We start from the raw sequence: 13,790 nt of genomic DNA on the forward strand, positions 1-13,790 counted from the left end.
CGTCGTGTGCTAAATTCTCACCTTAAAATGTTTATTTTGTTATTGGTTTTATAAGTAGCGTAGGAACAGAACCGACTCTTTGTTTGTTATTAACTATTATGTTGGTTAATGTTCGCGCTTCGTGGTACCATTGTTTGTTATAATTTCATCGAAGAGTTAAATACAGAAGCATGTAAAATGCTGAATTGTTAAAACAAAGCCAACCGTTTGGGAGTTTAAACAGAACTGGACTACTTGCCATGGTATGTTTCTGTTAAACTAACTTAACGACAAACTGATAAAAAAACAACTGACTGTTATGCATGAAGAATTTCATTAAACTGTGTTAAACTTTGTCACAGTACTCTGTGACTGCATTTTTATAGTTTTCAGGTTTACGTAATCAGAGATTACAAATTTGCAAATTGAATAGTCCACATAAGTGGTTGCAAAAATCATCCTCCCCATCGGATCTAACAAATCTACGCCGGTGTACTACAAACGATATTTGAACTCATTGTAAACTGTCTGTAATTTCTTTCTAATTTACTTTTTATTCTGTAACATGATTCAGTTTGAATTGTGACTTTTCTTACATGAAATCTGAGAGGTGTGTTTTCTATTCAGGTGTTGTGGCCAACAATGATTAGGAATCTAAGTTTCAGATCATTAGGACGTATGTTCTACTTAGTGGACCCACGAAATGAAATCTTTGAAACAATCGGCGATGTTCCAGACTATGTAACTGAGGTAAGTAAAAAAACAAAAACTGATATAGAATTCACACAGCATCAAGTGATTACTCAAGTGTTATTTATTCTCTGTACATTTGTACACGGGGCTTTCAACTTCAGATTTTGTTGACAAATTTTAATATTTTTTTCTTTTCCTTTGAAAATATTATTTTTAAGTCAAATCTTAATAAACCATCACATTGGCTGATGTCACAATTATACATCTGATAGTTTATAATCAAATAGAGCCGCTTATATTGTTATTTAATTAATCGTGTATATTTGTATTTCTAATATTTTCAAGTACTATTTTTCATCACTAGAGGAGTTTATTAAGTCGTGGTTAAATTTGTGCTAATACTGAACCTAATAATTTTCTTGCTGACTAGTAGTTTTGGTTTTGTTTGTTTTGTAAAAGTAATACCTTTTCGATTTAAAATAATGACGTTTTGTTCACACGATGTAGTACCTCACCAGAGATGATATAAAGTACACAGCATATGAACAATTTTTAAATCCAGTATTGATACCCAGAATACTTTACTTCTACGCTTTTAAAAATTTACCACACAAAATGTGCCTACTGTGATATTTTTTGCATAATGAGTTTTTCAAAAGCCAATTCATTCAAAAGTTTCTTCAAGGTGCTGCGTGAAGAAAATTTCTTTGTTTCTCTTTATCAGCCATTTATGAGAAAATGTTTTTTGCTGACACATTTTTCTAAGTGGCCCGGCGTGGCCAGGCATGTTAAGGCGTGCGACTTGTAATCTGAGGGTCGCGAGTTCGCATCCCCGTCACGTCAAACATTCTCGCTCTTTCAGTCGTGGTGGCGTTATAATGTGACGGTCATTCCCACTATTCGTTGGTAAAAGAGTAGACCAAGAGTTGGCGGTGGGTGGTGATGACTAGCTGCCTTCCCTTTGGTCTTACACTGCTAAATCAGGGACGGCTAACGCAGATAGCCCTCGTGTAGCTTTGCGCGAAATTCAAAAAACAAACAAACATGTTTCTAAATTCGATACAAATACAGAGGGTTGAGTACATTGTCCTTAAATTATTTTCAGTACTCAGATCAATCAGTCACGTTATAAATTCAGCCTCTGTAAAGTCCCTGACGGAACATCGTGCATCAAAATACTTGATGACATCAAAAATTACAACATAAAGTATTCATACACAGAATTCGTAAAGATGTGTTCAAATCAGAGGTTTAGAAATTTCAAAATGAGAATATTTTTTGTACGTAAGGGCATACAGAAGTAAATGGGTATGAATCACCTTGAGGAATCATGATCAACCAGAAAGAGACCTACAATAAGGTGTATTCTTGGATTCTTACTTGTTACAAGAACTTGTTTACAATGGTTAGAATGGTCCTGATTTTGAAATGTAGCAGAAAGAAGGAGGACTGTTCTTTTTATGACAGCCTCACGACGAAATTACATTTCGGTGCTATTTAAACGAGCACTGTTGTCAATTAGAGCATGAATGGGACGTGGAGACATAAACTATAACGACGTGATGAGGTTTTAAATCGTTTTAATATAACGTACTCATCCTTGCTTTATTCGTTTGTTATGCTGGCCTGGCATGGCCAGGTGGGTTAAGGCGTTCGACTCGTAATCTGAGGGTCAAGGGTTCCAGTCCCCGTCGTACCAAACATGCCGTGGGGCGTTATAATGTGTGGTCAAAGATATAATGTGTTGGTAAAAGAGTAACCCAAGAGTTGGCGGTGGGTGGTAATGAGTGGCTGCCTTCCACTCATCTTACACTGCTAAATTAGGGATGGCTAGCACAGATAGCCCTCGAGTAGCTTTGCGCGAAATTCAAAACAAACAATTGTTTGTTATGTATCCTTACTGAATCTTATTTTTCGTAAAATACGTCACTAACTGATGACATATGACTAAAATCTGGTAACTAGATATTTTAATAATATATATTATATTTGAAAACTATTTAAAATAAGTTTGAGATCGATTTTTATAACTGTTATGAAAATTTTATTTTTTTAAGTTATCAAAGTATAGCGTATTATAAGAGATCAAAATTTACACCTTTTCATAAGTAGCAGAAAGAAGGGTTTTTAGTGGATACTTTGTTCTTAGACATTTGAACCAGATATTTATTTGTTCTGTTGTTAAGTGCAAAGTTCTTCCCATCGTGGATATCAAAGGCAGAATTTTAGCGTTGTAACCCCTCAAGCATATCGCTAAGCCATCTGGTGATATACGTATAGCTAAAATCAGATCTTGAATATTTACTGCGTTATCATGTTTTACAATAACACAAACGTTTTTTAGTTACAAATTAGTTTTACATCTTTCAAGTATAGTTTGGTACTCAGCACTGATTATGCGGATTTCTGGTTTGCACTTTTAGGGTACAAATTTGTAATAGAATATTTGTGCATTGGTAACTAATAGACTGAATAAACAACAACAAAGTAAAAGCTAAATTCTTTAGAATTATAATGTCCAGTTAAGATGTGGCAGAACACTTTTGTCAACTTTCTGTTTTCTTTACTCGCTCTATTTTGTCTTTGCGGAATAACATTATTTTAAGCATTCCGTTTATTTTAAAACTCTTAACATTTTTATTATTAAGAAAATGGACATGAAAGTCAATTAAGAAAAAAGGGGTAATGTCTAGAACACATTAGAAATGTTGTAATGGAAAAGCTACAGTACAGAATGTATTGTTTTATTATCAGTATATCAGGAGTGTTGTTGCTCGATACGAAATATATTTGTAAACAACATTATTTAGAACTGTATATAAATATTGATGCAACTGCCATTTCGTATCTTGAAAAACTAGAGAAAGTAAATGTATTGTATTTTGAAAACTACGGGAAACATTTCACTTGTTTTTCTCAGGTCATGCCATTGTTTTGTGTCATCATGATGATTGAACTGATGATAACCAGATGGAAAAATAAAGATTACATTAACTTAAGTGACTCTCTGGGATCTATTTCACAAGGTGTTTTATCAGAATGTTCAAGGTAAGCTTGTTGTTTGGAGTTTAGTGTGATAAACTTACCTCATTCTGTGTTGCATCTATATCTAGGGTGTTTTATCAGAATGTTCAAGGTAAGCTTGTTGTTTGGAGTTTAGTGTGATAAACTTACCTCATTCTGTGTTGGATCTATATCTAGGGTGTTTTATCAAAATGTTCAAGGTAAGCTTGATGTTAGTGTAATAAACCTACCTCCTTATGTGTTAGATCTATATCCAAGGTGTTTTATCAGAATGTTCAAGGTGAGCTTGTTGTTTAGTGTGATGAACCTAACTTATTCTCCATTAGATCTATATCCAGGGCGTTTTATCAGAATGTTCAAGGTAAGCTTGATGTTGGTGTAATAAACCTACCTCCTTATGTGTTAGATCTATATCCAAGGTGTTTTATCAGAATGTTCAAGGTAAGCTTGTTGTTTTATGTTTAGCTTGATAAACCTACCGTCTTCCTCTATTGGATCTATATCTAAGGTATTTTATCAGATAAGCTTATTGTTTGGTATTTAGTGTGATGAACCTACCTTCTCCCTCTGTTGTATCTGATTAAGCAATTACAGTGTTCATAATGCATTTTTCTTCCATATTTTGGATGCTGGATTTTTTTTTAATTCTGATATTCTTTCCTATCCCGTTATTAAGCCGAATGTGGTCCATTAATTAGTGTACCGAATTGTGGGTCTAAGTTTCCGTGATTTGTACTCAAAATAAAAATTGCTTTCCATATCAACGATACGTAATAAGAGAGACGATCAAACCCCACTATTCAATTAAAGTAGCCCACGAGGCAGTAGTACCAGGTGGTATTAACTAGATACCTTCCATCTAGTCATTTCAAAATTAAGCCCGACATGACCAAGTAAGTCGTTTGTTTGTTTAACTCTTAATTTGTCGATCGTGATCTCGAATTTCCGCCCCACTAAATATGCTCGCCCTGTCAGCCGTGAGGACGTTTTAATGTGTCGATCAGTCCAACTATTCATTTATACAAAAGTAGCACGAGAGTTGGCGGTGGTTGATGATGACTAACTACATTCTCTCTAGTCTTACACTGATAAATTAGTGATGGTTAGTGCAGATAGCCCTTGTGCTGGTTTGCGTGAAATTCTTAAAAAATCAAGCAGATGAACTCCTGTCAGTACGTTGTCACATTAAGTGGTTCAATGATTGTCATCAGTTTAATTATTCAAACAAAAATGTTGATTAGATTACATATATAGTTCGTATATCTGTGTAATATTTTTATTTTCATGTAGATAGTTGAGTGAATAAGTTTTATTTCTTTGTGTTTGTTTAAACTAAGTCGGAGTATTTGTTGGAGTTTTTAATTGTCAAGAAAAGTGACCGAGCTGAATTACTGCAAAAATACGTTCTGAGTTATAGGACGTGAGATATCAAGCACTAAGATTACAATAATATATACATTTGTTTTAGGGCAAAGCCACGTTGAACTAACTGCAGTGTCCACCACTGAAGTAGAACCCCGGATCTTAACTTTGTAAATCAGTAAACTTACTGATATCCCACCCAAAACGCATTTACAAGAACAAGTTAATCATCGAGTAAGCGGTAACTTTACGGACTTACAATGCCGATGCAGGCTTCGATTCCCCTACTATTCCAGTAGGCGATTGCTCTCCTAAGTTTGGCTTATAGCTTAAAAATTAATTAGTCCTTCTTGTGAAACGTTTCATTCAAACGTTGGAATTAATCAGTTTTCTTCACGTTTGGCGTTATTTGCTTCATGATTGGATGTTAAGCCTAATTCAACCAGAAAATCAAACTAAAGAACAAAGCCACCGAACGTACAATAGTCGCTTATCTTGACGAATCCATCATCGGAAGGAAAATTATAACGAAAGCCTACAAGAAAAGTAATTTAACAACAGTCGTCGACGTTCTCTCGTGCTTTAAACTTGTGCCCCCATTATTTTCTATTTTAAACGATCTTTAAATAGTTACAGCCATTGTATTTATATGTTATTATATTTCTGTTCAACCACCTTCGTTAATCGTTGTTATGTATTCTATTCATGTTCGGAGTTAAGCCTATTCTATCACAACGACGGCAAGTGCAACGTCCAAAGGTAAATTTATTTTGGGAATTTCGCACCAATCTGCTCGAGGACTATCTGCAATCGCCGTCCATAAATTAGAAATATTAGACTAGAGGAAACGCAACTAGTTAACGCCAACTCTTGGACTACTCGTTTTACCAACGAAAACTAGGATTGACTGACATATTTTAATGTCCTCATTACTGAAAGACGTGTATGCTTGGCAAAAATATTCAAAGTCGCTAAATATAGAAAAAAAAATGAGAAAAATAGTTAATATAAATTATAATGTAGATGCAAGATAACAAATGATAAAGTGTAAACATTAAAAGTTAGTCAATATAAAGAAGACATCAGTTAACAATCAAAATCTAGTTTCATCTTAATAAAGATTTTGTTTGTTTGTTTGTTTGAAATTTCGCACAAAGCTACTCGAGGGCTATCTGTGCTAGCCGTCCCTAATTTAGCAGTGTAAGACTAGAGGGAAGGCAGCTAGTCATCACCACCCACCGCCAACTCTTGGGCTACTCTTTACCAACGAATAGTGGGATCTTAATAAAGAGAATAACTAATTACCTATACCGTTTGCTGTAACATATTTCAGATTCAGTAGAATTATCTTTATATTATGTAAAATAAAATATATTTTATAATTATAATTATATTTTATTTATTAGTGATTATCTTTATATTATTTAAAATATAATATAATCACTAATAAATAAAGATGTCAGTGTCGTGCTAAGATCTTCCTGAACACGTTATTTTCATCTCTAAAAATTCGCCTCGTTTGAATTTTTCCAACACTAACACATTATTGTGTAATAATCTCTCGTACTCAGTTTAAATGCTATATCACGTACATTTCATTAGCTCACAAAAAAGGCAATATTGCCGCCAGAGGGAGATACACTACAAGTCTGTAAAAAAAAATCTGAATAGACACCTGTGCATGCATTATCACTTAGTCTTCTTAAATTACAAATATGTATGTTTGGACTTTCAGATATTGCATGATCTTCTGCATGCTCGAGATATATTCGGTGGAGATAAATCACTTTAAACTTCGCATAATCGTGCCCAGGGCTGAGAGGCTCGTGATACAGAACTCAGTTGTTGTGTTATTCCTTATATCAGTTTGCAAAATGTATTTAAAGTTTCGTATATTCAGCATTCTCTACCTGGTTACATTGTTAACATCTTGACTGCATTCAAAATAATGGTTTTGGACGATCCTGTCGTTTTATAGCCTTTACTTGGCTACCTGTGTTCCTTCCACTTCGTTCATAAGGGCCTCAGTTTTATCACTCTCAACCTCCAAATTGTCACAAAGAGTTGTGGGCACTTCACTACCTGTTTGACGCTTCTCCATCTTTGTATATCTTGATACTTATGATATCATCAGGTTCAGTTATAACCTTAGAGTTAAAAGTAGTATCACAATAGCTCAAGGAAGCCAAAAATTTATCAAGAATTAGATTTTGAAGTATCCGACTCCAACTGAATTTCAAAAAAGAAACCAGATACAACATAAGAGTAAAATAAAAGGTAATTTTTAACAAATTTGATCAAAGTACACTGATAGACATCACTTCTACTGAAGATCTCTTTATTTTAAATTTGTAAGTAAAGAAGCCTGCTTGTCTTGGACTAGGAGAATTTGGCATTGAATACAAGTTTCTATAACTCTATTTCTCTCGGTACACATATGCTACGAACATCGCTGAGAATCATTCCAGTAGCAAATTAAAGTAGTATATATATCATTAAGGTTTAACTTGATCACCAGCAGAAAATACCATCTTTTTTCTTTACGTATTGTATTCTACTATAGAGATTGTTTTCCAACAAGAAAATGCACGTAACACCTCAGAGGAATGATTGAGAACAATAGGTAGCTAGGAAGAAAGAAGTTATCTCCATTCAATGTTCTATTGTCAAAACTACACTCACAATTAAAAAATATGAGAAAAAAGTTTTAAATTCTAGGTGAATCTTAAACGTTCACTTTACTAAAGAAAATGGGAAACAAGCATACTTATGACAAGGGAATGTTTTTGAACTTATTTAATAACAGTTTGATTTGGGAAATCAACTCGTATGATTGAAAACATATTGATTCCATGCTAAATTTTAAATTACACAAACGCAAACCTGCTTTCGCTTTCCTTCCATCATTATATTGAGGAATTTCATACTTTACTATATTACAAAAGTTATGAAAGGCATGGCCTATTATAGTTTCTCTTGGTCTGTTTAGCATTATGGCCATTTATCCAAATGTTAGTGTTTTTGGCGAAGACAAAACTTCTCAAGATTGTTTGGAACATCTCTGAAACCATTTTGTTTTAGTCATTGCCACTTGCGACCATAAAATTATAGATATGTCTTGGCTATTGTGTAAGTACTTGAGATGGAATCGTACATAGCTATCTGAAACGATGATACTTTTATATTAAAGTTCACAACATAAACTAATCTAGAATGACGCTTTCGTGAGGATCTAAACTTTATTTTACTTTGTTTAATGTTATGCTTAGTTAAAAGTCTCAAATAAAAATATATTATTTTCTAGCTTGTTTAGTTAAACTGACATCTTGGTGTTAACGTATCGCTATTTACATTGGCTGCTTTGAAAGAAAATTGATTTGGGAGACTATATTTTTGCTTTGAATGCATACTGTGAAATACCCCAGACTACTTTAGACTATATCTAGTATTTATATTAGTGCTAATCAACAGACTTCTTTACTTGTATACATACTTTAATTCACTCCAAACCTGATTATGACTAAACCTTATTTAATTTTACCTCAGCCTCTCTGCTATACAAACTTGATATTGTTAAACATCCATACGATATTATTAGGTGCAATGCATTGCACACCAACTTCAGTTCCAGAGGTTATAGTCCCTGAGCTCCTTTGGTTCTTCATGAACGACAATTGCTTGATAAACAGAGCCTTATAGCTTTTACAATATATTGTTGAGAGAACTGAGTCTATTGTTATAACATTTAATTGGAATATTACAAATGGGGCTCGGTTTGTTTAATTCTTGTTTAATTCTAACTTTTATCTTCAAGGACGTTTTCTTCAGTTAGAATCCTGTGTCCTGTTCCACTTTCCTTCCCCTCCTTGATTCGTTCTTTCAGCATTCTCGTTCACCTCTCATCCAATTTTGAAATTATTCCAGTTTTACTGTCCCCTGTCCACTCCATAACGTGTTGCTGAAATATTTCCTGTTGCTCTCACGGCTGGTACTGTTTTCTCAAACTGATTAAGCATCTGAAAGGAACTAATAATATATCCTTCGGTAGCCATGGAGTTACTTTCACCATCATTTAGTTTATTCTGAATATCTACTTATATCCGTATTCCTATTAATAAAGTACTTGTTAACGCTCCAGAATAGGTCTTTCTTCTGTCACCCATGACTGATTGGCTCATTTCTTTCCTTTATTTTGATTTGTTTGTTTTTCGTCTCGATCTTGAGGAACTTCTTAATTTACAGGTTTACCTGTTTTAGTTATCTACCTCCCTTAACTGGATCATTTCTAGTTTTTAAAACTAGAAGACATGATCATGTTATTTTTCGCTAGGATTAGAAACTTGCAGAATGATGTACATTGAGTAAAAGTGAACTTCAATCTCTCCTTATTGTCCCCTTTGCAATATTTTGTTGAAACTACTGACCATTTCTCTCTTTTTTTTTCATTTTTGTTATCCTACCTATAAAATGCAGCTTATCACCGTATTCTACATAATTCAAAAAGTTACACTTTACCGTAACCTTCTCTCCTTTATACTTCCTCGTCTCCCTGGTTAACTATATCATTGTTAGCCATTTAGATCAGCCACGTACTAATGTTGTTCATTTGAATCTTTGCGTATATTGATCATTCTTGATTTCAAGACATCGTACACCTTCAAGAAAAGGACGGTTTGTACCAAATTAAGTGTTGTTCATGTGAACGCCATTACGAATAACCAATAATATTTAAGACCTCTGATCACGAAAAACCGACCCTTCTAGACGTTGTGTCAAATTTTGAAATATTATGTCCCAAAAGACGCTGGTTGGTAGAAATAAACTACTATTAAAAATCTTTCTCTCGGATTTGAAATCCATAAAGTAAGAAAACAGATACAGTTGTGTGTAACAATAATGGTTTTAGAGGTTTCAGCGTTTCTATCTTCTCCAGAATCAATATCATACACCTTGGTTTCTTTTAATCTAATTCTATTTTGACCTTTAGGACATTTGTCCGTCTCATTGCTCTTTCTCTACTTTCAGTATTCATTTCCAATTCATATGATTTGCTCTATTCGATAATCCAAAGATAAGCAGTATCTACAAACGTCACAATCACCCTTCTTTCCATGTCTATGTTCTTGGCAATGCATGTTACAGATTTCACTTATGAGTATATTTTATCAACAGAAGATTTTTATATTGTATTATTAGATTACGGTTGCATAGTATTATGCCTCCAATCTATTTTTCGGCTCTGACGTTTTTGGTTGTTGTTTTTTTTTTTTTTTCAACTAAATGTGAGTCGATTTTTCACGATCGGAGGTTTTAAGTATCTCGGTATGTTAGAAATCCAGTTACGAAACTGAAGAGTGCATTCGGGGATATTTAGAATTGGAATTATTTGCTTTTTTTAACTTTATGTACTACATGTTTATAATTATTGATAGATTTGCTAAATTTGCTAACATTTTGTTATTTAACAAGCTCATATCACATGGCGTTATTGTGGGGAATCTACTGGAGTGGAACTTACATTTTTCAGGTTGTTATTACGTGGTGTTCCACTTGCAGCGTATATTTGGGTTTACAACAACTGGCGACTTGTGACCCTTCCATGGGACTCTGTTTGGACATGGTTGCTATGTTTCATCGGTGTAGACTTTGGGTACTACTGGCTTCATAGAGCAAGTCATGGTAAGTTGTTTTAAGTTTGTAAGTTATTGTTTAAAACCAACTGATATGTCACAAAATAACTCATTCTTGCATGAAAAAATAAAAAGATTTACGACTATAAGTTAGATGTTTAACTGGTATCCTAATATAAAATGCACATTACGCAAATATTTGAATATTGAAGGCAGTTGTGTAAGATATGAAGGTATTGTAATGTTTAGCAAATAAATAATTTACTGATGACTGGAAATTCACAATACTGTATTTTCTCTTAAGATATGCTAAGTAAAAATTGCCGAGGAGTAGTATATACAGCAAATAAATTGTCTCTTCGAACAGAAAGAATTTTTGTTTATAGACTAACAGTTGCATAAATCTAATCTTTAAAACGGGTTGGCATAGTCTGGTGGTTAGAACGATAGACTCGCAACCTGCGAGTTGCAAGTTCGAATCCCGTCATTCATTGATCGCTGCTACAGCCATGGAGGCGTTATGATGTTACGATTAATTCTATTGTTGGTTAGTCAGGAGTACCCCAAGAGTTGTTGTTAGGTGGTGTGGACTAACCCCCTTTCCTCTAATCTGTCGTTACTGAATTAAGGACAACTAGAGTAGTAGTCCTCGAATAGCTCTGCATGAAATTAAACAAATAAATTTCAATAACCAATCATGTATATCTGTGTGTGTGTGTGTATTTGAGTAATATATAAATTAATTCATTACAACCGTACAGAATAAGTTTAACATGTATTTCATAACTCTGTTCAGTTTGTCTTCTTACCCTCTTCCCAAAGTTAAATACCAAATGAATTAACTCAACACTTAAATGCTGAACGAGCTTTGAAAATTCTTCTCTCTTTAAAAATAATAGTTAAGTTTTGGAATTTTAGGACTGTTATTGTTTGGCCTGCGAGTCACGAGTTAGAATCCCAGCCCCCACTAAACTTGCTCACCCTTTCACCCGTGAGGACGTTATAGATCTCTGGTCAATCCCACTATTCGTCGGTAAAAGAACAATCCAATAGTTGTCGATGTGTGATGATGACCAGCCGTTTTCCCTCTAGTATTTTACTGCTAAACTGAGGATGGCTGGCACAGATAGACCAGGAGTAGCTTTGCGCAAACTTCAAAATAAACCAAATCAAAATTATTTTGTTGGACCTGAGAGGGTCAGATACACCTTTTGACCTCTTTCTCCTAGCCAAAATGACACACTGATTTCAAACATCAGTCGCTTTCTTTGTCTTGTGGACAACATACCTCTTTATTTTAATAGCACTGATGAGACTTATCTGTCGTCATACATGGGCTACCAAGCGATAATGCAGTTCAAAAACTTTTAATCCAAGCTCAAAATACCGTGAAATATCCTTGCAAATGGAAGACGTCTTCTACCAAATGAACAAAGGAACGATATGAGGTGACTAGAACAAGATAATATTAGACACCATAACAGTGCAGTAACTAAATAATAGATTATCAAAATATGTATTTATATTACTAAAGACTGTAGAGGGAATGGTACGCTTACATATCATAATATTTGGATATTTTTTCTAAGTTTTCATGCTGGTCTTCTGCATGTGGTTAGTAATATCCGTTTAACTCGGATGTACGAAAGTCACAAATTGTGTTACCTTCTTGAAAACATGTCTATGTACTACAATGATTTTTCTGGATAGTTTGTTTGTTTGTTTACGAATTTCGCGCAAAGTTATACGAGGGCTATCTGGGCTAGCCGTCCCTAATTTAGCAGTGTAAGACTAGAGGTAGGGCAGCTAGTCATCACCACCCACCGCCAACTCTTGGGCTACTCCTTTACCAACGAAGATTGGAATTGACCGTAACATTATAACGCCTCTACGGTCGAAAGTGCGAGCATGTTTGATGCGACGAGGATTCGAACCCGCGACCCTCAAATTACGAGTGGAACGCCTTAACTCACCTGGCCATGCCGAGCCATTTCTCTGGATAGATTATGTTTGCTTGACCCTGTATCTGTGTCATACCGTCCTGGAGGAAGAGCATACTCCTTTGCACACTTTTACAACTTAGTATAAGTTGAAGGTTTTCTCGCTTATTATATGTAGATATAATAGAATTATTACTCAGAATGTAATTTAAGAACTTAGAACACTGCACTAGAACTTTGATATGACCTAATTCTTCTGTTTATCTTGTGCGAAGGTAATAAATCATTTTTATCTTCCCTAGCTACCAATTGTAAATCAACAATGGGTGTAGATGCTAGCTGGTTAAGTGAAGAACCACACTGACTATTAATAAATATTTTATTTTTCACTTGTGTTTGTTTGTTCTTCTCTATGCTGTAAATGTTCATTTTATTGTTAAAACATTCTTAACATGTTGAATATAGATGACTGGGTACATCACATGAAAACAATTTTGCCCCCCAGTGGCTCTGCGGTATGTCTGTGGGCTTACAACGCTAAAAATCTGGGTTTCGATATTTGTGGTGGGTAGAGCACAGATAGCCCATTGTGTAGCTTTGTGCTTAACTCAAAACAACAACAAATAAAACAAATTTTAATACGTAAATCAGCACTTAAATGACAACCACAGTTAACATAAAGTCACGGTTGAATGGCATGTATCAAAATTATATTTTGACGTTGCTTTATATTTATAAATAATGTGATTCGACCAATAGTTGATCATTTTATGGAAGGATATGTAATAGTCCTTTCCAACGTAAAATATTCATACACTTGAGTAACAAAGAATTATTCAAATTGGAGTAAAATTTAAAGAAGGGATATCTTTCATATTAATGACATTAATAAACACTGGAATATGAATCAGTTTGAGGCACCACGATCACATAAAAAGAGATCTGCAAAAGTCATCTTCCCAGATGTCGTAAGCAAAGTGTTGCATCTTGAAACAGGAGAATATTCACGAAAACGAATGTCAGTGCAAACGTCATTCACGTATATGGGTCAATGGTTTACTATCCAATCAAGAATGATCTTTGTCTGAAGAAACAACGCTGGTTGTTCCCACAAAATATGCATTCATTCGTTATGTACCTCAAACAGTTGAAGAATTAAAAC

At 34.3% G+C, this 13,790-nt stretch overlaps 1 protein-coding gene across 3 annotated transcripts in view; it reads left to right on the top strand.

The window, feature by feature from the left end:
* LOC143256556 (alkylglycerol monooxygenase-like) overlaps positions 1-13,790 on the top strand; it is a 37,188-nt gene that overhangs the window by 4,448 nt on the left and 18,950 nt on the right. For all 3 annotated transcript variants that reach the window (XM_076513920.1, XM_076513918.1, XM_076513919.1), the window contains 3 exons: positions 607-729; positions 3,593-3,720; positions 10,586-10,737. In XM_076513920.1, the coding sequence (XP_076370035.1) occupies positions 622-729; positions 3,593-3,720; positions 10,586-10,737 (388 nt within the window). In that variant the 5' untranslated portion in view covers positions 607-621. The remainder of the gene's footprint in view (positions 1-606; positions 730-3,592; positions 3,721-10,585; positions 10,738-13,790) is intronic.

Source organism: Tachypleus tridentatus, chromosome 7 (assembly GCF_004210375.1).
Source record: "Tachypleus tridentatus isolate NWPU-2018 chromosome 7, ASM421037v1, whole genome shotgun sequence".
NCBI classification, from domain to species: Eukaryota; Metazoa; Arthropoda; class Merostomata; order Xiphosura; family Limulidae; genus Tachypleus; species Tachypleus tridentatus.